At 42.2% G+C, this 26,665-nt stretch overlaps 3 protein-coding genes across 4 annotated transcripts; 1 reads left to right on the top strand and 2 right to left on the bottom strand.

Moving 5' to 3' along the window:
- Positions 1 to 593: 593 nt before the first annotated feature.
- On the bottom strand, positions 594 to 6,264 carry bpifcl (BPI fold containing family C, like). 2 transcript variants are annotated; one of them, XM_040047657.1, is made up of 16 exons: positions 6,128 to 6,264; positions 5,896 to 6,032; positions 5,657 to 5,768; positions 5,352 to 5,483; positions 4,465 to 4,620; positions 4,315 to 4,378; positions 4,127 to 4,187; positions 3,916 to 4,007; positions 3,558 to 3,734; positions 3,397 to 3,456; positions 1,932 to 2,099; positions 1,649 to 1,716; positions 1,521 to 1,563; positions 1,374 to 1,434; positions 1,077 to 1,153; positions 594 to 973 (listed from the first exon to the last, which is right to left on the bottom strand). In XM_040047657.1, exons 2-16 carry the CDS (start codon positions 5,993 to 5,995, stop codon positions 929 to 931), a joined length of 1,416 nt encoding a protein of 471 aa, XP_039903591.1. In that variant the 5' UTR covers positions 5,996 to 6,032; positions 6,128 to 6,264; the 3' UTR covers positions 594 to 928. The 2 variants fall into 2 exon arrangements, with proteins under 2 accessions (XP_039903591.1, XP_039903590.1); XM_040047656.1 differs by having other exon boundaries at positions 5,896 to 6,029.
- A 647-nt stretch (positions 6,265 to 6,911) lies between these two features.
- Positions 6,912 to 11,048, bottom strand: LOC120743796 (vesicular inhibitory amino acid transporter-like). Its single transcript, XM_040047655.1, has 2 exons — positions 9,671 to 11,048; positions 6,912 to 8,940 (listed from the first exon to the last, which is right to left on the bottom strand). The coding sequence occupies exons 1-2, from the start codon at positions 10,049 to 10,051 to the stop codon at positions 7,753 to 7,755; spliced, it is 1,569 nt and encodes a 522-aa protein (XP_039903589.1). The 5' UTR covers positions 10,052 to 11,048; the 3' UTR covers positions 6,912 to 7,752.
- A 7,901-nt stretch (positions 11,049 to 18,949) lies between these two features.
- On the top strand, positions 18,950 to 24,890 carry actr5 (actin related protein 5). Its single transcript, XM_040048006.1, has 9 exons — positions 18,950 to 19,502; positions 19,692 to 19,930; positions 20,045 to 20,214; positions 20,470 to 20,687; positions 21,628 to 21,792; positions 22,221 to 22,325; positions 22,553 to 22,692; positions 22,907 to 23,039; positions 24,154 to 24,890. Exons 1-9 carry the CDS (start codon positions 19,119 to 19,121, stop codon positions 24,475 to 24,477), a joined length of 1,878 nt encoding a protein of 625 aa, XP_039903940.1. The 5' UTR covers positions 18,950 to 19,118; the 3' UTR covers positions 24,478 to 24,890.
- The last annotated feature ends 1,775 nt before the right edge of the window (positions 24,891 to 26,665 follow it).

Raw genomic sequence — 26,665 nt, 5'->3', positions numbered from 1 at the left:
ACATATGCACTTTGTGCTATAATAATTAAAAAGACCCAAACTAATGCTGAACATTTTCAAACAATAAAAACTAAGGTGAAACAAGAAAATCCTCCCTGGAGACAAACTGAAGCTAAACTGAACTAAAAACAAAATAATCAAAATGAAATAAAAATAAAAAACTAATTAGAAAATACAAAACTACAATAACTATGACGCACATCGCATTGAACCTTAAAACGGAAAGCTACAGCGGCAGACAAGCACACTGGGTGCATCTCCTGTCAGTGTGCCTCTTCTGATAATGCACCATGCCACAAAGTCATCTCAGTTGGTTTCTTGAACATGAAAATGAGTTCACTGTACTCAGATGAACTCCACAGACACCAGACCTCAGTCCAGTAACCACAAATCTATTTTTGTTTTTACAGGGAATTGGCACAGCGAACAAATCATGTCAACATGGACCAAAACATCTGAGGAAAGTTTCCAGCACCTCGATGAAGGATTATAAGAGGCAGTTCTGAAAGTAAAAGAGGGTCCATGAGGGTGTGCCTAATAAAGTGACCGGTGAGTGTACGTGTCTATAAAGTCCTCTAAAGTTATGACAGAAGTTGTTTTTAATCCTTTATTCACTTGTCTTCACATCATTATTTTCATCAGAGAATCTAAAAGAAGTTTTAAAAATAGATGTTGTCACTAAGAGAAAAGAAGTCTGGCAGCTCCACCTAGGAAGCGTTTCAAAAGTTGCAAATAAGATGTGCAAATTTCAAGCCAAGTTTTTTTTGATTATGTACTTCAAAGCATGATTTTCAATCCAGACATGAGGAGACAGCATTAGGGCTGTTACTACAGATCCCGAAACATTCATTTTGATTGGTGGTCGGAGGTTTGATGAGGAACTGTGACGAGGAGCAGCCATGTTTGGTGTTTGTCAGTTGAAGCGTCTCTACGTTAGCGACACCTGCACGTCTGAAGAGATTAATATGAATCCCTGTTTGGGACAAAGACAGTGGTCAGCCCGAAGATGAATTCTGCTCTGAGTTACAGATTCATTCAAAGACCAAAGCATTGTGTGTTCTCCTAAAAGTACCGACCTTCTCCTTCTTCAGAACCGAGTTGACCAGCTGTGCATGTTTTGTCCCGAGGACAAGAAATCCTTCTCCCAGTTTCTCTGTCACAGAAAAAAACAAGTCAGGAAAGGAGCAACACTGTTTCCACACAGCGAGCCTCCCCCTTTGTTAGATTGAAGAGAAGGGGAAGTACTTCGTATCTGCCCTGCGTCGCTCTAGTTTACGGAAACTGCTTGACATAATACACATTGTTTTTTAGATAAATGTCATGAAGAAGAGGAAGTAGCACAAAGTGGCAAAAATGAAGTATCTAAGACTCACGGTTCACTCTAATCAGTACAATTTCCCCCCCCTTCCTCGCCAGGAATTCAAGAGAGTCAGTCTGCAAAGAGAAAAACACGCTGTTGACCTGTGACCAACAGAAAATCTGCTGTTTTTACTTGTTTATTTAATTTTGGGGACATTTACCTTGAAAGTCCCCACTTCACTCGACGCAAGGGTCAGCGTCAGACTGGAAGAAAACAGTGTCATTATTTTTAGAATGAAGTTTAAGAAGTTGAGCTCAGTTTTGCAGTTTAACACTTGCTTATGCTTACTTATCCATCTTCACAGAGCCTTTCAGTTTTCCGTCATCGATCCATAATTCGCTACTGAATTTGGAGTCCTGGAACCAAAAAAAAAGGATTATATTTCAGTAGCAACAAATGTTAATTTCTGTTACCATTAATCTGTCATATTTTGTAGTCGATCAGTGCTGCTAAAAAAATGTCAGAAATCGTAAAGAATGCATGCTGCAGTTTAAGTTGGTCCAAACTTTGATATCAACCCTAAAGATAATATAGTGAGTACAGCGAAGGTCCAACAAACAAAAGTACTCACAACATTGATGGTGAACACCGGGATCTGGGTACCATTGGGTAGGATGACGGAGGCCTTCGCAACAGCCTTGATGGTGACGTTAACGGCATCAGGCTGGATGGAAAACTTTGGAGCCTCTTGGGCATAAACCAGAACACTCATCAGCATATCTGGATACATCTCGGCAAGCTGCAAAGTGAACAAGTAACAAGTGTAAACACTTTATTCTTGACTGTATCGAACTTAAAGAGAAAGTAGTATAAATTAAGCAAACTACTGCTAAGTAAGTGAGGTAACGGAGTCCTGATGAAACCAAATGAGTCCTAGATGAAGATAAAGACACAAAGCTAATCATATGAACTGAATTAAAGTGGGGTTTTTTTAATACGTGCAAAGACAAAACACACAAGAGGCCACAGAGTGTTTCATCGACTTCTCCCGGAGGTCATACTAGAAAAGGGATGTTTACCTAAGTACTTGAGACAGGCATGGAAGACATACTTCCTCTCTTAGCCCATTTGTAAAATACTTTCACTTCCACGATAGCAAAACTTAGCTGTCTTGATTTTTTAAATAGTTTTTGTGACTAGTTATCAGCATAGTATATGTTTGTTTTTTAAGCTGGTTGGTTTTATCATGCTTGTCATTTTGTATGCAAAGATATTTTAACATATCTGTTAAAACATCTTTGCATACAAGCTTCTGAATGAATGACAAATGTAACGTGATCGTTGGTGTTAGACGGATCGGTCTGAGGATTTCATAAACTGCTGATCTGCTGGGATTTTCCAGCGTAACCATGTCGAGGGTTTACGTGAATGAGGTGAAAAAATGGTCGGAAAAAGAGGAAATATCCAGTGAACAGAGAACAGTGAAATGTCCTCACAGTCACCCAACAGAACTGTTGGGTTTAACACTTAAAGCCCGCTGACTCAGAGACCAATCACTTGTGTACAAAAGCAAGACCACAGCGCTTTCTGTCTTTTACTTGCTGCAAGGGGAGAAGCTCTTCATCTGATCTTAGCCCAACTCCAACTCCCGCCTTCCTTCGCAGCTAAAACACTCATATGTGAACATGCGTCGTGTGTGTCTGCAACAATGAACATGTGATGTGTGTGTGAATGTGTGTCTGTGAGCATGTCAGTGATATGTGAGTGTAGGTGACACACAAAATTAACTCTATACATTTTTATTTTATTTTAGTTGGGTTTAAAAATGTTTACAAAATTAGCTTATAAGTTTTTTTTATGTTAGCCTAGTAAAATCTTTTTCTAGCTTTAATTTTTCATTTAGTTTTATTTAACCATATCAACCTTGGTCAGGGTGCTTTGAAAACATTAAACGTGAAAACGAATTGAAAAATAAATCTGAGAGAATGCAATGATGTTTGAAGTATCGTTGTTTTGCAGGGTGAACATCATCATGTAGTGTTTCTGGGATTACTTTTCAGTGTTGCCAAATGTAACCCTGACACAAACAGACTTACCTTTGGAATGAATTTTCCCAATGAGGTGGTATTCAAGTGCACTGGAGATATCGCAGGGATCTGAGAGGATAAAATAACGTCTCTTAACCACACACTTCACCTCAAACTTCAACTGTTTTGCTTTTAACTGTCTTTTATTTTTAGTATGTGTGTTCACTTACCATGCTGTCATTGATGAGGAGCTGAAGCAATTTAGCTGAGAAGTATGCATAGGAAGCAGAGTTCAGAGTGAAATCAGACATGCCCACTGACAGCATGTAGCTCGGCTCGTCCGGCATGGTGAAAGGCTGGGCTTCAAAGGGAGGCTTGACCGGAGATTTGATATTGTAAAACTCCCCCTTTAATTAAAAAAATTGATCAAATAAAACTAAATATCATTATTTTGAAATTCTTATTCCTTTCTCAATGTTTTTTCATAAGCTTTCATTATAAAATATAGTTGCATATGTCGGCTTGTAGATGGACTGTTATGAGAAGCCCGGGACATTAACATAGAAACTGGAAAATGTGTATCCTTACCTTAAGGCCCACATTCATACTTGAAGCACCGATGATAGGGATGTCAGTGAGAGGAAGGGCAAGAGAGAGAACTTCATTCACATCGACTGAAACTGAGCAGAGTGAGAAAAAAGCATTATTCCTTTATACATTTAAAATGCTGTTATTTTATTATTCTGTTCACTAATTTGTGGCCCACGGTTTTCCTCTTTGTAATTAGGAGCTGCAGTACCGTTCATGACATGTAGGAGGTTCTCAAAGCTTTCAATGTTTTCTTCCACACCGGGACACAGCTAGGGAGAAAACACAGCAAAGTCCTGGTGTTTTAACAGCACATTTCAGTGAACATTATGTGACGATCATACAGAAAAGCTCAAGCATCCACTAACACATGCGATGAAGCTGTAGAGAAGCACTCACTCTTTTCTGTATTTCATCTCTGATCCGTCCCTTGAAGTGTTCCACAAACGGTTGGAAGATGAAACTATTCACAAATAGAAAGCCAAGGTTTACATCATACATGAAATCCCCACCACCTCCCCGTGTCTCCCTCTTTCTGCTCTACTGTACCTTGCTCCACCATGAAATTCTATGTCCACATCTCCAACCTGAGCGTCACAGCTGATGCTGCTGACAGACAGATGCCCGTCAGCTTCTTTCCCCAGCTGCACCACAGAGGTCACATCTACGTTAAATATAGCCATATCAAACGTCCCGCCATCGTGTCTGGATATACAAAATACAAACACAGTGCATTGTTGGTGCTGGTGAACACTTATTCACACAACATCTGCTTTCAAAGGCACTGAAACATCTGTCACGTGTATATATGTGGCGTATCTTACAACAGGCATCTGATAGAGTTTACAAATTAGGTCTCATGTTTAATATAGATGTGAAATGTTCCCTCTTTACTTCTCTGCTTAGAGAACATTCAAATGTGTTACATGGAAACTAAGTTTGGAAAAGCATCAGTAGATTAAAGCTGTAATTAATATTTGGGTTTAGCGCTGTAAGTTACTCTAACCCTCTGTTGTTAGATGATAAAACAGAAAATATCACAGGTTTTGTAAACAGCTTAAAATACAGGTGATAAGCTTTCAGGTTTAACATAACTCAGATGCCAGCTGTGTTAGAAAAGGCGAGCGGAACCTCACCTCGCCAGAGACTATCTTTAAAAACACACTATAGCTTCAAACACTTACTATCACTATCACTATCACTTCCTCATTTATACTTCACGTCTGCTTCTGTACATTACAGATTTAAATCACACTATAGTCAGTGGTTTTTAAAAAAAAAGGATGTGTTAAAAGGGATGATCAGATTGTCTCACGTGTTTTATTTTTTTGTTTTTTGGATGATGATTTGTTTTGTACCCAAATGGAACATGTTAAGAAATTACACCCTATAATCCTACTGTACAAAAGCTTGTATTTTACACGTAGAAAACTCACATTAAGCCAAAATGTGTTCTCCACCCGCCTGTTATTGCAATAGAGAGGTCTGAGATGGTTGTCTTGAATCCTGGGGGATTCTGAAGGAACTCGACAGAAGGCTCTGGTAAGTCACATTTTACTATGGTGATGCTAGAACGCAAAGGGAGAGCAGAGACAAACCAGAGGTTACAAAGCTGAGGAATATCAGTCATGTGAGTGAAATAAAGACTCCTGCTGGCTAACATGCATGTGCTGATTCCTTCTATAGAGGATATTTTAGATTCTTAGATTTTGTACTTGTAGAACATGGAATGCAATCCTACCCTGTTAGAGTGTAGTCAACGTCCCCGAATACGATGTGAACACTCCCGGTGATGTCAGGGAAAGTGATTGTACTCAACTTTTCCTGAATCCAGTCTGCAGCTGCATGCTTCCCTGGGACAAACAGCACTTGCATAAAATTTCAGTTGTTGTGAATAAAACTGATCATTTATTAACAGACTTGTGTTTACACAACCTTAACAGCTAAGTGAAAACAAGCGCCGATCCCACATGTCCTTACCGTACTGAAGCCCCTTGTTGGTCAGGACAACTTGCACTGCAGGATTTTCTCCACAAACGCAGGAGAGGAGGCTGAGCACTACTGTCACAGATAGAAGCATTTTCCTCTGCCGTTTGTGGTGCAAACAAACAGTGCTGCTGTCAAAGACATTTACATTTTGGTGTGGGAAAGTAAACTCTTAACTCAAACGTGCACAGCAAACCTGTTGAGATAAATCACACAGGTATCATACCTGAAATGCGGGATGAACTTGCCAAATTCAGCTCTTCAGAGTTGCTCAGCATGTGCAAACATGTCGCCTCAGCCTCTCCGTGCTGTTTTTCTTCTTTAATTTCCTGTGTCACTGAGAAGTGAAACTCACAGACATCTAACAATACCCCGGGCCCCTCCTGCAGTCGTTCTCTGTTTATGTCGGTGTGACAAAGAGGAAGCGGTTGTTTGATTCTGCCCTGTCTGCATTGAACACATGGGTGGTATCACTTCTAAGAAAACCAATTTAGTTAAGCCAAATAGGACTGATGAAAGAAAATTTCCCCTCCATCTGCACTGGAAGCACAGCAGCCATAACCAGTAATTGTTGGAGGTAGATTAAAAGTATTCTTTAAAACAAAAAAGTCACTGTACCAACATCCTCATTCTCAGAATAAATGCAAATCATAGCTGTATGCTTATAAAAGGAAGTGAAATTTATCTGTTTACTTTTAGATTATTTAACTTTTTTAAAGTTAAACAGCAATTGTGCTCAGATTGATCACATCTACAATAGGATTAATAACAAATGTGCTATGTTTTCCCACTGTTTGCTACTTGCAGTTTTATAGGTTTATGCTGTCTGTCATGAACTGATTATACTGGAAAATGTAGAAATGTACCTCCACCCCACTTTCAGTGCCTCCACTTCACATTGTGAAAAGGCGAAGTGGCAACAACTTATTCTTAATGAGGAAGTTTAGCAGAGGTTAAGCTAAATAAAGAAGAGAAAAGGTAAGAAAAGATTGAAATCACCAGCCATAAAATATCTCATTTATTTATCTCTTGATTCAACAAATACTCTTTTGTCTCACATACCATGATTAGTTCCATTAATTCACAACTGACAAGTTCAATAGGAACAGAATATTATCAGACATTTTTTTTTTGTTCTCCATATATAACACAGTTAGGACCCACTTGCTTGCACTTGAATTCACGTCATCCAGAATGACACTTGAAACACCAAGAAAACAAACAGCAAGGACTACTATAGGCATAAAAATGAAAAGAAACAACAAAAAAACAAACACAAAACCAAAAACCGACTGGAAAAAAAAATCATTCTGTTCAAACCACTACACACAAGTTATTCATGGTTTATGGTGCACCATCTGATCGGATGGGTGCTTTAGTCTTGTATTTTCTCTGAAGTGGGGGGATACTGATATCTAGCAGTTCAACAAACCAGCAAGAACATAATCACTCCATTGTTTTTCCACATATTTCATTCCCCAGATATAAACACTACACGCACACAGTTAGACCCGTGTCGGGCTTTTGAACTGGATCTTTGCATAAAGACTGACACTTGACAGGCTTTTTAAAATGCCTGCATATTCATTCACCCCCTATCATGCAGGAGGTTGTGTTCCTCTGTCCAGTTAAAGAAACACGTTTTCTGGAATGAGTAGACTACTTTACACTATGACTGTAGAGTTTATTATTGCACATTATCACGAAGGCAAAAATAATAAAATAAAAAAAGATGTACATTTCACACAAATAATCCTCCTCAAGAGATTATGCCAAGTCCTCAGTACGGTGTTTTCGTCAGGAGTGCGTTATTTTAGGACAATTGCCCTTCACAGGCCCTCTCTGAAGTTCTCAGTCGTGGATGTCATACCTGAACGCCTCTATGAGACCTTCAATGGAATGGATGAAGCCAGATATGGCACATATGCCCCCAATGATGAAAATGGAAACGTCGAAGAAGACGTGGTGCCACAGGAGGCTTCTCCATTGGAGCTTTAGGTGGAAGAGGCTTGGCAAGAGGAAGCACAGGCCAGCACCGGTGAGGCTCCCAGTTAAGCCCATAAGAAGGGCGAAATGGGGGACAAAGACAGCCATAAGCAAGGTAAAGACCACCAGGGTGACTCTGAGGCCCAGGCCCCATGATTTCAACTCCCCTCCGGGGCCGTAGCAGTCTGGAAAGAGGGCTCTCCCGCCATCCTGGAACAACGATTTCTCTAGAACTTCAACTGCGGCGAAGAACGGCAGAGGGTAAGAAAGCAACGCCTTGGAGACGAGGAAGAGATTCACCACAGCCCGGATAGTTGAAGGCAGGTTATCCGTGATGACCTCTTTGGTGGCATCTGCCCATGTCAAGTAGGCCACCAGGGCGAAGAGGCCCTTGAGCACGCAGGCCGCAATGTGAGTCCAGTCCATCATGCAGTGGAACTCGCTGGGCTTCTGCATGTTTCCCTCCAGCGATGGGAGGAAGATCTGGGAGGTGTAGCTGAACACGATGATGCCGATGGAAATGGGGAATTTCTTCACATCGATGTAAAACTTGACCTTCTCCCAGGCCCACTCTCGAGCCCTGGAGAGGCAGTAGGCAATCACCAGGATGTTGATGACGAAGTGGGCCAGCGTGCAGAGCAAGCTGAACTTGGACACGGCCTTGAGGCTCTTCAGGAACGCGCATGGCAGGAGCGCGGCCGTGGCCACCACAGACCAGGCTTTCTGTGAAACCGGAAACCCCGGGAAGCTGTTGTACATCAGGTTTCCGCTGACCACCACGTAAAGAATGCACGTCATGACCAGCTCGATGATCTGAGCCACGTTCACGACGTGGCCACCCAGGGCCGGGAAGCGGGGCGCGCAGCAGGCGTTCGCGATGTCCACGTAAGAGTCCCTCACGCGCACTTTAATGCCGTCCTCGTTCTCTTCGTACAGACACGCGATGAGGATTTTGCCAGTGTAGCAGCACACCACAGCCGCGAAGATGATGAGGAAGAGGCCGAGGTAGCCGCCGTGGAGGATGGCGTACGGCAGGCCGAGGACAAACATGCCCTGCGGAAAGAGAAGCGCAGTTAAGTGGTAATGGACAAGACCCACATCGCAGTGACAGGCCGAGCTAACCCAGGCATGCAAGGACCAGCTCGTCTTATATAATAACAGCCTAAATTTATATTTAAAAATAACGCAACAGGAAAAATTGTCACCACGGATTATTTTAAATTAAACTGCAATAATATGTCCGATACCTGATCTGTACTAAATAATAGATCGAATTAAAGCATTTAAGGAAAATTCCAAAACGAATTTTCAAATTCATTTGATTGAGCTTTTTAATTTGATGGAGGCTCTGATAAGCACGTGGGTGCTATTCAGCCTCCAGGCTATCAAAGTCAAGCAGATCCCGCCTGCAGCTCCACTGATAAAAAGATTTGAATAAATACATTTTAAGACCCACTCACTGCAACGGATTTACGCTCAAACCACGAATTCGAGGTGAAGCCAAAGCTTGGATCTAACTGATAAAATGTAGCTTAACGGGCCCTTTACATTTGAAACCTTTTATAGTTTCATCGCACAAAATTAAAGGTGACTAACTCTAATTCTGGCTTGTGTGGAATTATTTGCATCCCATGAGCATCATCCTATTTTCCATCTTAAATATTAAATGTGAAAATATGAAGTCTTCAAGGTGACTTTATGTGCGGTTGCAGGCCTAATATGGCCGTGCAGCACATGGTACTTTTGCACTCACGCGTGCAGGATGACAGTAATCACGGCCTACCTGAATGGCGTTGGTGACGTTCCAGCCAGCTTCCCATGACGTGATTTTTGGCTTGTCTTCTTCCAGAGAGCCTGCTGTCTTCAGGGACGAGGGCCTCGGCCCGGTGCCGTCTCTCTGGTAGTGGCTGTCTCCCTCCAGCTCCCCATCTCCCTCCATCTGCCCCCCTTCCTCTTCTCCTTGAAGGACATCCATCTGCATACCTTGCCTGTAGTCATAATCCAAGTCGTCGCACTCCGCGAAACCCAAACCCTCCTCGTCCGTGGCGGCCTGGAAGCCCAGTCTGGCGAACACCCCACTGACCTTGGCCTGAGATTTGTTGGACACCGTGTGGGCCGCATTGGTCAGTTTGTTGGTGAGCTTGTGTCGGATTAGGTGAGCCATCTCTTTCCGAAAGAAAATCCGTTCTACAGTTAAATAGGACGCGTAAAAAGCGCAGATTCAGGTGTATGCAGGACAATTTCTTTGATTGTTTTACTTTTTTTTACCCGCTACAGTGATACCATGCCTGTTGCCTCTTCGATGTGACTGCAAAATAAACTAACCAGCATTCTAACGGCTGCCTAACCGATTTACTCAAAGCTTAAAAAAATATCCTCAGCTGCTTTTCTTGGCTTGTTTATCCATATTACCTCCCTTAATAAAAACACTCCTTGGCATCTGCCTCAACGAAGAAGCGCCTGAGATCAGACACAAAACGAAAAAATATTTCCATTCGTCGTTAAAAATGTCAATTTTGCATTTTTTCCTCCCCACATACACAAAGCAATCCTCTCAGTTTGGAGTCTTGTAGGCGACAACGTGAGCGCAGGAATCTCCGCATCACCCAGAGAGGGAGAGAGGGAGAGAGAGGGGCGTGCACGTGTCAGCACAGAGTGCCAGTGTAAGGCTCGCGCGCAGCAGAACCGTCACGGGTGGCGTGGAGAGACATAGATAGAGAGAGAGGGAGAGAGAGGGAGATCTCATCTGGGGTTGACCGACCGAACGATCACGAAAATAAAAGCGTTCAGGCCATTTAAATACATCAGTGTCACAGAAGTGCGTCTGACATCACGCATGAATGAAAACACCAGACATTTCACCTGCTCATCCCGTCAACAGGTCCACGGACACCGATACCAACAAACGGCGGGTGTGATGTGATGAAACAAACCTCCACCCTTTATCCAAACCTGCTACTGTGTGGCTGTGTAAAAATAACTGAACTGGAAAGGCTATTTTCGAGTTTCCGAGTGCTCGTCTGGACGTCTGGAATACCTCAAATACGCCGATATGACAAATAAACAATGTTGTCTACAAAGGCGTGAATAATCGCGATATTTTTCTTAAAAAAAGAAATTAAATAAAAAAAATTATCTTCCAACACTTGAAATCTATCCTAATTTTGTGAAATGAAGCACGGTGACTGCGCCATATCTCGCTATATCAATCGACACAGCGCACAGCGAATTTTCTCTGTTTTCTGTAAAAGACAAAAGGCCCCAGCGTGCCACCTTTAAAAAATTTTTATGTTCCTACATAAAACATATTTTGTTAACAACAAAAAATATCGATGAATATTACACATTTCCATGTGTAATATTTTATGTAATGAAAACAGAAGAGGTGAGAGAAACGAAGCATGTTAATTTGAGGCAAATATTGAAATGAGTGAAGCTTAAATTTATCTCAGGGTTTATTTGTGTGTTACGTGCACGCACACAGCAACAGACTTTGCGTTTCCTTCCAGCAGCTCTACTCCAGATGAGCGTGATCAGCAGGTTGGGGGAAGGATGCAACTCGTTGCGCATCCTGCTGCAGGCCAGTTGCTGAATGCGCACCACGGACAGTTCCGAGGACAGCTCCGCGGACAGCTCCACAATCACACAGAAAATATGTACCAAATAAGCAGTCGTTAAAATGCAACACAACACGGGCAACATCGAATCTATACAATAATTATTTTCTCTCGTTGAGCTGCTTTCATCTAAAGACGAGGTTGAAAATCTCAGTTTAAGGGAATATTTCTTCTCCACCTCAGATGTGATCAAGCGCCCTTAGGCGAATGTTGTTGTGATTTGGCGCTGTATAAATAAAATTGAATTGAATTGAATCCTTGCGAATACGAAGCATCTCATTTGTCCCTCCGTAATTTGCTGTGACAAGACAGCAAAACTGTCATCACATTTTTGCCTCTGTGGCAAAAACGTAGCGCTCCGTGGCAGGAAGGCTGAAAAATACAGACATTCTCCCTGAGTTGTGATTTTCGAGCTTCTAAAATATGAACAATCTTTGTGACGCCTGTTTACAACTGTGATTAAATTGATTGCAATTGTGATGATCTGAAAAGAACAAACCATTGCGAAACACAGGCCCAAAGGTTTTAACGAGCATCATTACAAGAAAAAAAAAAAACGGGCGAGAGATCTAAATTTAGAAACGAGCCAGAGGACAGTAAAAGTTCCGCATATTTTCATGCTTGGCTTGAGCTGCTTTGCCAGCTGCTATTTGTGTTCAGGCCAACACAGTTTTTGTTAGTGAGTGTGTGTCATCATGTCTGAGTGTGTGTGTGTGTAGGACGGTGAGGAGCTGGGATGAGACCTTGAGGCGCTTCTCCCTCCCCCATGACACGCGCAGTCCCCGGGCTAACGCCGGGACAGGATCGCTGCAAATGTCACACACACGGGCGCGCACACGACTGCAAACACGCAGCTCTGGTACATTCAGCTCCATCCGACATAAAAAACTCGCTGCTTCCACTCGAAAATAATATCAGTAACAGTGAAACAGATTAAAAAGGGAAATAAAAGTGATAAAATAAAAGCCCGGATTAAATCCTGTCGAACAGAATAGATTTATATTTCGCTTCCCCTTGAAGAAAATAAATCGATTTTCAGTTTGACTTTTTTTTTTCTTTCAAACTGAGCTACTTTAGCACTGGCTTCTGGGGCGAGCAGTTTAGCTTCCAGGCTACAAAGAGAAGGATTAATTCAGACTCCGTGTGTGTGTGTGTGTAGGCCTGAAATAGGAGAGGCTCACAGCCCCGTCTAACAGCCGTGCAGTGCTGACTGGGAGCAATAATCTCTGATAGTTGCCATGGCCACAGTAATTGGACAGGGTGTGCGCGCGTGTGCTTTGAGATTTCGGAGAAAAGAGATTTTTTCAGCACCGGCCGGGTTTTTTTTTTTTTGTCTGAAGGCTTAAATCGAACCTTTCCCTTCATTAATGTATAAATTAAAGCTGCACTGTTGAGAAACAAACAGACATTTTTATATGCAGCTGCATAAACCCATATCAAGCAACACCGATCCACTGATTAGTTAAATAGAAATCATAAAATTGAGGGGGAAAAAAATCAGAAATAAACACAAAAAAAATCATAAATATTATTAATATGTGACTGTAAATATATTTTATTGTAAATCCAGGGACTCACATGTTGTTTCGAGTCCACCTCGGGTAAGTAGAGGAGTGAGGGAATGTAGGCAGTGGATCAAACCACTGTGAGGCGTTTCATGGGGAGGTCAAACGGCATTGTTGGTATAATTAGCACATAAGATTTCAGTGCAGTTTATTTTATTTTGTAACATTGTGGATTTCATTGCTCACAATGATGATTTGCAGCAATGGAAGCGAAAAATACAGTTTCACTGTTTGTGTTTTTGGGTTTTTTTTTGTCCCCCCCAAAAGTCGGATCTTGTTCCCTTCTATGACTGTAATTTCTGCACATGGCTCCACTAAAAATTACATTCATTACTACTTGATTTTGTTACACACCTCACTTAAACCCCAGCAACCCACTCATGCTTATATCAATGTTTTTATTCTACAATGACACACTGGCAGATTCGTCTGAAAGAACAGAGTTTGCTGCAGTTATTCGACCACACTATTTTGGCCTGTGTGGAAATACGAAGTTGGATGGGCCTATCGTGACTAATTCTGGTGGCTGTGAATGGACAGGTGCTTTTCAGGGCGGGGTTTGTGAATGAGCACGTCCTTCTACAGCTTTGCTCAACCGGATGAGAAGTTGGATTAGCCAGGCTAGTGAGAACACCTGTATGGCTGGAAGGCCCAAACGTGTATTATTTTTCTTAAATACCCAGCGGATGAAATAACCAATAACAAATTAAAATTTTAGAAATACCTTTTTTCACAGTCTCTCTCTCTCATACACACATATCTGATGCATGGATAGTGACAGGTGCACAAACACATTCATCACTCTGTGGCCCAAAAAGATCTGCTAGGCTTACAGGGCCAGGGACTGAAGAGAGCGGTAGTGACAAACCCTGTGTGTGTGTGTGTGTGTGTGTGTGTGTGTGTGTGTGTGTGTGTGTGTGTGTGTGTGTGTGTGTGTGTGTGTGTGTGTGTCTGAGAGGGTGATGAGAGAGAGAGACAGAGAGACAAAGGAGTGCAGTTTACTGTGTATGCGTCTCAGCGTGTGTGCTTGAATGCGCAGACGTGACAGGGCGCAGAGGAGAGTCACAGAGGTTGCAGCGTGTCTCTGCTATATCAGAAGTGTTCAGAGTCAGAGTCGTTACATAAACTGGTCTCTCTTCCTGCTTTCTTCGTTTCTTAACACTACCACAAACGCAGCAGTTACTGACAGTATTATCTGATTTGCTCTAATCGCAGTAATTCTTTCCCAAACCTTATCCTCAGCCGAATCTTATCCCAACCTTAAACCGAGTTTTCAATCAGAAATCTAGTTACATTACATTTGATTTGATCTCAAAATACGCGAAGACACATGACTCTGTCCAAACCAGTGCAAACGAACATTTTTAAATACTGTAGTAATTAAAAATGTATATACTACATTCTGTAGTATGGATTATAAACCATCCAACTAGGGGTTCAATGGAAATCACTGAAAATGTGTGTGTGTGATCAAATGATCAGTTAAACAGGTCTGTAAAATGACGGTTTTCAGCGAGTAACACTCGAATTTAAAAAATAAAATAAAAGAGAAAAAAGAAAAAAAAAGAAAAAAGAAATGAGGAAAAATGCACTTATTGGCTTTGGCACTGCTGCAGGCTTCTTAATTGTGCTCCTGCCAGAAATGACACAAACCTAAACAAACGACCAAGGATGGTTAAAGCTGCCTCCTCAATTACAAAAAGAAAAGCGATAAAAGGAGGGATGTCTCCTAATTCCGTGCTGATGTGGGCCAAAAGAAAGTTCTGTGTTGCCATGACAACGGAATTAAAATGAGTTCAGAATGCTGTGACTCACGGTCACACACTTAATCCACACTGACGGATGTTTTTCCTCCCAAAACTGTGTGCGGGGGAAAAAAAACAAAAATATTCTGAAGGAGAAACTGTAGTCACGTCCTGCTGTAAGGAGGTGAAGCCCTGCCCATTACCCACTACCCACTGACTAACTGCATCTCATCATAGTGAGACTTATCGTCGCTGATAAATCACCGATGTATTCATAAACATTTTTAATGAAACAGGACCTTTATAACACGCCCCCTCCCTTTCAGTGGGGACTGTCTGTTCATTCTTCCACAAAATGGAGGCTGCCTGGCATCACGCGTGGCACTCCCATAGTGCTTGTAGCCTATCAGTTGCCCCCTCCTCATCACTGCTGCCTGGATGACAAGCACAACAAGCATAAAGCTGCAAGCGCTGTGCACAGACAGCAGCACAAAGTCACGTCTCGCCTCCTAGGAGGAATGGACGCCAGTGTGTGTGTGTGTGTGTGTGTGTGTGTGTGTGTGTGTGTGTGTGTGTGTGTGTGTGTGTGTGTGTGTGTTTGAAAGGACAGAAAGTAGGAAGGGGATGATTTTTTCTCTGTGTGTGGATAGTATGGATGCGGTTGTGTGTGTGTGTTTGTGTCTTACCAGTGGTATGTAGTCATGTGTGTGTGTGTGTCTGAGAGGGTGATGTGACCTAGATCTGCTTATTAGCATCAGGAGGAAGGGGGCGGCAGTCACTTAGAGCTTTGTGCCAGAGCAGTGAACTGTGCTCGTGCTTTAGTGACACACCATCATACTGTAACCCCCCCCCCCCCACACACACACACATCTCTCTCTCTCTCTCTCTCTCTCTCTCTCTCTCTCTCACACACACACACACACACACACACACACACACACACACACACCTTTATCTTCCTCCCCAACATGTCTCTGCTATCCAGGAAATAATGCTGCCCCCAAAAAACATGTTATCTGATTATCTGTATAAGTGTCCGTTTATTTGAGAGAAAAGCTAAATAAAAAGTGTATCATAATCATAATCATAATAATAATAATAATAATCAGCAGAGCTCCTTTGCTGGATTTGCACAATACTGGCCCTTCAGTCTTGTATTTCAGTCTTCAGTATTTTAATGGTTTAACTGAGTGTGTTTGCCTTTTGTGTGCATTCGCTGTGTTTCAGTTTCACAGGATGTGAAGTAGATGAAGTGTACATTTGCACATGGTGGGCATAATGGTTACAAAAACAAAGAATAAGAAACTGCAAGAAGAAAAGATGAAGATAAAGAAACAATTCTTCCATTTTAATACTTGACAAAACATATTTTTTTGCATCTCGTGTCTCATTTTTTGCCACAGTGGGTTCCATTTCCATTAAGATAATGCAGCGGATGGCTGATCTGAATGGAAGCCGACTGGGACGTACAGTAGCTCTCATGTGCAGGTGCCCCACATATCCAGCTGAGGCTTTGCCTGGTCAGTTGAGAGTAACAGGATGGCAGACGGAAACAATCCAGGAATTTTACTGGTGAAATAACAGATTGAATGGCTTCAGCTTATACTGCGTGTGTAAAAAATAAAACAAAACAACAATTGTAACATGTATTTTAGTTTGCACACAGACTGAAATGGCTCCAGTGGTTAGAGCCAGAGCTTCAGACTAGAGGGAAAAATCTTATGAAAGGCAATTATATTATTCTAGAGAGGAGTTAATATTCTTGTATTACGAGATTGAAGATATAGACTTACCAAAAAAAATCTGTATGTTTAATAACAGATCTAATCCGAGAATCTGGCTATAATAACTCAAATATATGAACTATGAATGAAAATATGAGCACATAAATTACCCTCGCACGGTGACGTACGACCTCTAGTGGTGAAAGGCAGGTATATTTATGTCACTTTTTCTATAAATGTGGATACAAATCGTGGTAATGTGCGTCTCTTTCTGCTCCTGCGTTCCAGCACAAGTTTCCAACATTAGAACATTTTAAACATCTACGCTTGTCTGCTACCACATTCCCACACATTTTACCCTCTGTTTTTCGGGACCCATTTCCAAGGGCGTAGATTTGATTTTGGCATTGTTGGGAACGGATGATTCAACCACCGAACCACAACCACAGAAATTTCTTGTAGTCCAGTTATTGCAACAAAAAATGATATAAAACAACAGCCCAAAACAAAACTAGACACTGTGCTCTGATACAGTTATCCAGACTCTTGAGTTTCTAAGTTAGGGAACAGTTTACCAGCTCCAGACTTCTGTACTCTAAATGAATACAGTGTTATTCAGTCCTTTGCTAATAACTGAAGTAGCAGATGTAGTGCATAGATCACTCTAAATATTACCAAGAAGTTTATCAGCAGTTCTTGCGAGGTCACTTTAAAGGATTTCAAAAAGGAAGGAAGGAAGTCACATGATAGGGTGAGGCAAGGTCTCCCCGAAACCTCTGATAATGATCCACACCCCTTTTCACACCTTGGCTCATGTCATGAGGCACATGGTCAATAGTGGGTCAATGACCATCTTAAGGGACAACTCCCACTAGGGCTTAAATACCTGGGAATCTCCACTATTTGTTCTTAGAGCTGAAGAAGCTGTTTGGATGAGAGGTGAAAATTCTTCAAGAAACTCAAAGAAGTCCAGTTTCTTTCCAAGCTCCTTAGATTACTGTGACCTGGAACTGAGAACCTACACAGATGTGATGGGTCTTGGTGTTTACCATACAGCTCTCTGAAACTCTATACGGGGTCTTTTTTGTAGATAAAATAACTGCATTTCAAAAATAAATTGGTGATCAGGAATTAAAAATAATTTAGTCAAGTCAAGTCAAGTCAACTTTATTTGTCAATTCTGCCACATGTACAGGACATACAGAGAATAGAAATTTCGTTACTCTCAAACCCTAGTGATTAAAAAATGCAAATAAAATAATTAAAAAGTAAAAATTTAAATAAATACAATACAATTTTACGTATAACAAAAAAAAAGCTATGCAATATACAGTATACAATATTCAAGTAAGGAGGCATAGTAGTGCAAATAGGCAAATAGTGCAAATGGAGATTTAGTAGTATGCGGTAAGAGATAGTGTAACAACAAAGTCTTATGAGGTAATGGCAGTCCAATGCTCCACAAAGTGACTGGTAACTGGTGCAGGCCAGTGAGTGAGTCAGAGTGTGTGTGTGTGTGTGTGTGTGTGTGTGTGACAGAGTTCAGTGAGACTGTGGAGGGGAGAGGGGGCAGAATCGGGAGGGAGTTAAGCTTCCTGACAGCCTGATGGATGAAGCTGTCCTTCAGTCTGCTGGTCCTGGCCTGGAGACTCCGCAGTCTCCTCCCTGACGGCAGCAGCTTGAAGAAGCTTTGCATTGGGTGCGTGGGATCAGCCGCTATGCAAAGGGCTTTTTTAGTGAGACGGGTGCTGTAAATGTCCTGGAGGGAGGGGAGAGAGACACCAATGATCCTCTCTGCAGCCCTCACTATGCGTTGGAGGGTTCTATGACAGGACGCATTGCAGGCTCCAAACCACACAGTGATGCAGCTCGACAGGATGCTCTCGATGGTGCCTCTAATTGCATTTTGTTTATATTAGCTAGACCAGCCATTTTCAAAGTTAAGAGTGCTGTGGCCCACTTAGATTCAGAAAATCCCCTGGGGCTCACCCAATCTTAAATCTTCACTCTAAAAAGAAATACAAGAAAACGTGATGAATTTACTTGAACATTTTATTCAAAATATATAACTAATATAGGCTTTTGGCTATAAATTGCTCATACTACCCAGTCATATACACAGTTTTAAGGCTAAAGTGTGACCCACCTGCCACTGGGACACGAACTTCGAAACAAGAGCAGTAAATAAGAGTAAAGAGTAATATCGCAAACTAACCACGTCCTATTCTCAGATTTAATTAACTTTGTATATAAATACAATGGATAGATGGAATGTAACTGTACATAAATGGGGCCCACCGGCAGTACCTTGCTAGCCCACCAGGGGGTCGTCTCATATTTAGGGAATCACTGAGCTGGACTATTAGTCTTATGCTTATGCTTTTCTCCATTCGGATTTGTCATGTATAGTGTGTGTGTGTGTGTGTGTGTGTTTTAATCAATGTTTGTTTCCAGTTCGTATTGCTAAAATCACACACATCAAGGTTATATGATAAAAGTGATTTAAAAATCTGCCAGGAACTGTAAATCTGCGACACCGAGCCTCCAGTCGGCTGTATTTTGCAGTTACACATTTTCAAAATGGCTTCCAAAGAAGGACCGGTGTGTCAGATATTCTCGTTCCAGGACTGGAAAGCCTCCCCTGATCCAATTCTTGAGCTCCCCGTACAGTATCTGACCCATACACCCTCTCCTATAGTGATAGATAACGGCTCCTTCCAGACCCGGGCCGGCTGGGCGGCTCCGGGGGCCGAGCTCGACCCTCCGCGGCTCCTGTTCAAGTCGGTGGCGGCGCGAAGCAGAGGCGCTGCCCGCAGTGAGACCCAGATCGGTAACGACATCCCCAATTTGGAGCCGCTGCGGTGGCTGCTGAAGAGCCAGTTTGACCGAAACGTGGTGGTCAACTTTGAAATCCAAGAGCTCATCTTCGACTATGTGTTCACACACCTGGGCATCACGTCAGAGGTGAGCGGAAGTTAAATCAGTCATTTGTAAGTGAAACGTTGGTCGGTTTGAAGGTTTTGTATCTGGAGTTCAGGATTAATTGAACAACTTAACTCCCGGGATATTTTCTGCTAGCTGTTTATAGTCATGTAAGTCACGTGGACACCCAGACAATACATCAACACCACTTTATTATTATTATTTTTGCAGGGTAGTGTGGATCACCCCATTGTGCTGACAGAGGCGCCCTGCAACCCACTGCACTGCCGCCAGATGATGTCAGAGCTGCTTTTTGAGTGCTACAGCGTCCCATACGTCTCCTATGGTGTGGATTCCTTGTACAGTTTCTACCACAATAACAATCAAAGGAAGCTCCAGTCACCACACACGGGAATCATTCTGTCCTCAGGTTACCACTGCTCACACATCCTGCCGGTTATTAATGGCAGGTGAGGATCAACATGCACAAACGAATGATTTATATACAGCTTTTACTGTTTGCTCTGTTTTCCTGATTTTTATCACACACCGTAGTTTTAGTTCTTATCTGGTTTTTGTTCGAGGTTGGATGCTGTGAATTGTAAGCGCGTGAATGTGGCTGGGAGCCAGGCAGCGTCCTACCTGCAGCGCCTCCTGCAGCTGAAATACCCAGGTCACCTTGCTGCCATCACACTCAGCCGCATGGAGGAGCTGCTGCATGAGCACAGCTACACTGCTGTGGATTATCATGAAGGTACAAATATATCCATGGACATGTAACTACGCATTTGTTTTTTTTTTATGGGACAGCAATTAAATGCTTTAGATTTATGATAGCTGAAGAATATTTTAGTAACATCAGTAAATTGCACACAGTGAGTTCCTCCTCAGAACTACTAGAGAAACAGATGACTGTGAATAAAAGGAGTGAGGAGTCAGCACAGAGGTGCATGCATGTGCTTTCTCCTCCCCTTGACTTTGCATTTCGTCTGTGCTGTGTTTTCCGCAGAGCTGGAAAAGTGGCGCAGCCCAGAGTTTTATGAGCGGGAAGTTCACCGTATGCAGCTTCCGTTTTCGAGTAAGGTGCCGGGCGGCTGTGTGAGTGTAGAGGAGCGGCAAGAGAGACGAGCTCAGCAACTTCGACGACTTCAAGAGATTAATGCTCGCCGCCGAGAGGAGAAGCTGCAGCAGGACCAAGAGAGGCTGGACAGACTCGTAGCAGTACAGGCAAGGACCTTATTGGACCTTTTAAAGTTCACAAGCACAAGAGTCATCTCTCTGATGGCGGATTCCTGTCTTATTTATCAGTCAGCCTGTTTGTTTCTCTCATCTTTTTCCATTTTTTTAAACGCCTACCTTTCTATATTTCAATGGAACTGCCATCAGGAGGTTTGGATCTTGTTTTTAGGCCGGTACATGAATGCATACTTATAGTAGTTGTAACGGTAGTGCAGTGTTGACAAACAACATGATTTCTAACATAGCACCTGATTGGCAGATAAAATTTCATTCCATTACACTTCCACTGGGATTGCGGGAATCATTTGTAACACTATGGGTGACCAAGCAAGCGCGAAAGAGAGTCGCAGAAAAGAAATGCATAATTTAGATGTTGGCAGTTACACTGCGAGTCAAAGACGATTGATTGATTGATTGTTCCAGCTGAGGACGGAAGACAAGATGGAAATTGGCACTCAGTAATAAACACATCAAACTGCTGAAGGCAATGTATGATTTTAGTTATTCTATGGTGTAAATCTGAGTTTATGTCTAGTAAGTAAATCATTTTTACTTATGGATGACCATGAACAAAAAAGCTACCCAGGGATGCATCATCAAAAGGAACTACGGCACCAGCAAGAGAAGACGGGAAGATATGCTAAGAAATTTGTACTCCGTGGGCTCAAAGATAGTTTTTTGTTTCATTGAAAGCTCAGAGAACTGGTTGTATTGATAAAATTGTGCAGGAAAAAATCAGTGAGCTAGTGAGTTCAGACTTTCGATGTGTATTGTTTGGAAATGGAGCTAAAAAGTTAAAAAAATATGTAAAATTCCATCTGTTGCCTCCAAATGAGTTTACTCTAATTCTGTTTAGAGTTTATTCATCCTTTCTCAGTATTTCACCTACTGATCATAGAGTAATGTGTGTGTGTGTGTGTGTGTGCAGGAGCTGCTGGAGGACGGCCTGCTGGATCAGTTTCACAAGAGTCTGGTGGAGCTTAACATGGATTCAGCCGAGGAGCTGCAGTCGTACATCAACAAATTGCAGCTTGCTGTAGAGCAGGGTAGACAGAAGCTGCTGCACAGTGATGGAGCAGAGGGAAAGGCGGAGGTAGGTGTTCTGCCATCAAGTTTAAAAAATAGAATTCGGTTGTACTGACTTGTTTTTGCATGTGCTGCGCCCACATTTCCAGGCTCTGTGTCTGAATCAGTATTTGGATAAACAAATCTGTAACTGCTTTTTGGTAGAAAGCAGTTAATAGAAGAATGCTATGTATGACCTGAGCATATGACAGTGTTAGCGCTGTATCTAGAATGAGATGGTTATGTAAATAATCTAGAAGAAGAGCTCAAGTTGTCAAATTACAGTGAAAATGACTATAGAGCACAAGTGAAATTGAAATGATCCAATAATTAATTAGGTGTAAATGTCATTATCACGACTGTGCTGCGAGGCTCTACAGCATCTATGCTTGATTGCTGCGGTGGATGTAGTGCTCCTGACACAAAGCCTGAGGCTGTTCTGTGGCTCTCTGTCAGGTGTCAGAGCTGGAACAGCCGATGGACGAGACAGATGGAGTGGCACTGATGGATTCTGACTTCCCCGAGGACTCGCTGCCAGAAAAACCTGCTAATGTGGTTCAGGTAATGGCACAGGATACCTGAATGTCTCAGAGACATGTAGAGCCTCATTAATGCTGTGCAGGGAAATACCTGCTGCGGTCATGTGTGGCAAAATGTGTAGAAAAACTTCCAGTAGTTTTTGAGCATAACTTTGCTATTGCAACATTTGAAACATGTGGTGGTGTCAATACTGTCATAACTTCACGTTAATGAAGGAGAACTTTTTTTCCCCGCTCCTCCTCCTCCAGCCCGTGTTTAACATGGCGGAGTACCACCAGCTCTTTGTGGGGACGGAGCGTCTGCGGTGTCCAGAGATTTTGTTCCAGCCTTCGCTGACTGGAGAGGAGCAGATGGGACTGATGGAGACTCTGCAATATGTTTTGGCCAGGTAATGATGGGATGTAACGGTTGTACACAAAAGCACGAATATGCAGAGAAGTTGTATAAACACATAACCTCATCCTGATGAAGTTATTACAAGGAGCCAGAAAATGCTATGTTATATAAACATTCTTTTATTATTATTTTTTTATAATTTTTTTTACTGATGGTATTTATTTTTTTGTTAATGATGTGAACTTTGATGCTTTAATCACAAATAGGTACACTCCAGAGCAGCAGGAGGCGCTAGTGAGCAATGTATTTCTGACCGGAGGGAACATGCAGTATCCTGGGATGAAAGAGAGAGTAGAGCGAGAACTGCTGACCATGAGACCCTTCCAGTCACAATTCAAGGTACAGCCTGTGCTCTCCTAAAACGCTGTTATGTTTACTTTGTCAAAAAATCTGAAATCTTTTTTTGATAAGGACAAAAAAATCTAATATAGTTCAATCAGTAACCACAAAAAACAGAAAACAAGAGCTTTCAGGTGGACGTAAAACCCTGGACTTTAAGCTTTTGTGTTTTCTCTGGAAAAAAAACTTGAACATAGTAATGGAACGCAAAACGCCACAAAAAGGTTGTATCGTCTCTTTAAAGCACAGGTGTCGAACTCCAGGCCTCGAGGGCCGGTGTCCTGCAGGCTTTAGATGTTTCCTTGATCCAACACAGCTGATTTAAATGGCTAAATTACCTCCTCAATACGTCTTGAAGTTCTCCAGAGGCCTGGTAATGAACTAATCACTCGATTCAGGTGTGTTGACCCAGGATGATATCTAAAACCTGCAGGAGACCGGCCCTCGAGGCCTGGAGTTCAACACTCCTGCTTTAAAGTCATCAGCTCAAATATTTTTCTAAAGTTCAACATGGGATGTGACATAAATATAAATGATCTAATGTACACTCACCATACACTTTGTTAGGTACACCTGTTCAACTGCTTGTTAGTGCAAATATCTAATCAGCCAATCACATGGCAGCTACTCGGTGCATGCAGGCACTGAAGTTCAAACCTAGAATTAGAATGGAGAAAAAAAATTTAAGTGATTTTGAAGATTGTCCCACCACAGGGATTGTCCCACCCAGCCATCACTAGAGTTTACAGAGAATGGTCTGAAAAAGAAAATATATCCAGTGAACGCCCTCCACAGCTGACAAATCATGTCATTATGGACCAAAATGTCGTGAGGAATGTTTCCAGCACTTGGTTGAAGAATTAAGGCAGCTCTAAAGTGGAAAACGAATCCAACCCAGTACTAGCAAGGTGTACCTAATAAAGTGTCCAGTGAGTAGCCAGCCATGTAAATAGTGCATATAGTTAGATATGAAACAACAGAGCTTGTTTCAAAATAAAGAAGTGAGTTATGGGAACCGTTATGGGATAAATGACTCCAGCTAAACTGTCCGGTCCTTTCAGATGTTTTGATTAGTGTTGAGATCATCTGAAGGTAACCTAAAACTTCTTCATAGGTGACCATGGCGTCTTGTCCGGCCTTGGATGCCTGGCATGGAGCACAAGGCTGGGCGTTGGAGCACCCTCCTGGAGCAGGGTCGGAGGGATGGATCAGCAGACAGGACTACGAGGAGAAAGGAGGCGAGTATCTGAGCGAGCACTGCGCCTCCAACGCTTTCGTTCCCATGAAGATCGCTAAACCCGCTCGCCCTGCTGAGCCACCAGTTACAATGCAAGCATCAACAGAAGCTCCTGCTGCCATCACCATGGTTACGTCAGATCCGACCCCCTCCTCCTCCTCTACTAGTGCTGTTGCTGATGTTACCATGGTTACCACGTGAAGCAAAGCTCTCTGATATCCCCCCCGACGTGTCCGAAGTTCAGGAATGATTTCAGGATGAAGTGAAGGGTTTCACTTTGTCCTCTTTCGTTCAGCTCGACTCGGATCGTGCTTTTTCAACAACCGCCAGAAAGCTGCTGTCACTCCTGCTGAACGCTTTGGTCTTTGAATTCCAGGCGCTGGGAAAAAAACCCCTAAAATAAGCTTGAGAGAGACGGGAAATGCATAACTGTAACTGAATCAGGAGTATTGTACACTGCTGTTCTTGGTGAAATCACAAGAGTTCATATTGAACAGGGATCAAATGAATGTTGTTAAAGGCCAAGAGTATTTTTTGTATTATTGTGTAAATATAATTTTATTTTGTATGTCTGTGTTTTTAAAAAATAAAACAAAAACATTTCCCCTCTTGGAGACCGTTGTCTGTCTTTTGATTGTCAAAGAAATCTGATATTTCGTGTCTTCTGTCCCTTCTTCTTCTCTCCTTTCTTTTCCTGTTTTCTAGTTAAATGTTCAGTTTGCTGAATGCTCACACACATTCCCTCAAACACCTCTAGTGCTATTTATACATGCAGCTAGTCTTAGTTTCTTTTCCCTAACTTTAGTGAAAACATTCTTTCATGCCAGCTTTAATTCTTTGTCCTGTAGGTTTTTATCAGAGGAATCCTTTTTGAGCTTTAAGTCACAGATTACAGAAAATCTGACCAGTAATTCGACCCCGGAACATGTAATTACTGTTGTGGGTGTTAAAGTGATTAGAGAGCATGAGACCACATAACATTCTTATTTTGAACTAATGCCCTTAGGAAGACTTCACAGGGCGCCTTTAGGTAGGCAAAAGGTGTATAAGGGATCATTTTTGCCAAAAGCAATTAGCATACTGAGTTATAAGACTCTGTGATGTATTTGTACTGAAGTTTTATGTATGCATTTGTGTGACTGTAGGCTGAGTGCTGCCATTTTTTTTTTTTATGAATTGATTTGTGACTTGGTGACTCACACACAATTTTCTGCTAATGTGGAGAATAAAGTTATTCTGTTCTAAATGCCACCAGAACAATGTAATAAAATATTTTTGGGTAAAAGTAGATGGGCTCTTTAAATGTAAAAAAATAAATAAATAAATAAAATTGTGTGCTGCAGTATATTGTTCTACCACTAGATGGCACAAATGAACACAAAATCTTACTCTGGCTTCACTATTATTCAGTTACAAGCAGTATTTAGTGTTTTGTACTAATAGTTTATGTAAGTCGACTTATCAGCCAGACTGAAGGAGACATATTCTTACCACAGTTTTAGCATTCTTCCTTTAATGCTAAAACTGATTGGACTTTATTCTCATGGAGTCGTTGGACAGCAGGTGAATCTGGTCTGCTGTTGACAGAGTATACATCTATACCTCCACACTCATCTGAAAATTTTGAATCTTGTCTGACACACCGTGAGTTGCCTTGGAGGGTGTGTGCATTGCATTGTTTCTCAGTCCTCTGAAGTCTAATAGCATCATGTGGCGTTAAACTGTGCTCAAGGTTCAGAACGTTCTGCTTTTCCCAAAACAACTGTGTGGCGACCCCACTCATAAAATAGCCCCCGGTTTCCACAGCAGGGCTGAACTTGGCTAATCAGAGCCAACACAGGCCAGTGACTGCAGGTTAATTGGCTCAAATGTAACTAGAGGGATTAAAGGGCAAAAACAAGGCAATCTTTTATGTGTGAAAGTTAGTAACCAGGATTTATTTCTATGGCTACGCTGCAGTCCAGCCAGGCTTTCCTAATTATTTTGAGGGGAAAAAACCCAGCAGATGTTCTCTACCTTCTCCTTACCATTCAGTGCACAGCATTCACAGCAGGTGAATAATGTCTGACTAAGTTGAGATTCTAAAAAATGCAAAAAACTCTTTAATCCTAACTGTTTTCTGAGGTCAGGATCTCCAGTGGCCTTATTCTTCTCGCTGCTGTGATGCAGTTATTGTACACCCTACACACAGCTGTGATGCACAAGTCAAGCACTGCTGCTGATACTGTAGGTACACCATGCAGATCTTGTGTATTCTTAAACAAGCCTGCTCTGTCTTGCACCCTGTTTGTGCCACCAGGTTGGCCAGTGTCCAATTAGGAGGATTTATTTGTGAGCTCCAGTGTTGTAGGTCAGCAGGAACGCCAGGCAGCTCAGAGCACATGTCACA

The sequence above is a fragment of the Simochromis diagramma genome, unplaced genomic scaffold, assembly GCF_900408965.1.
Source record: "Simochromis diagramma unplaced genomic scaffold, fSimDia1.1 OVJJ01000387.1, whole genome shotgun sequence".
Lineage (NCBI taxonomy): Eukaryota > Metazoa > Chordata > Actinopteri > Cichliformes > Cichlidae > Simochromis > Simochromis diagramma.
This window is presented reverse-complemented; position numbering and strand designations above follow the sequence as displayed.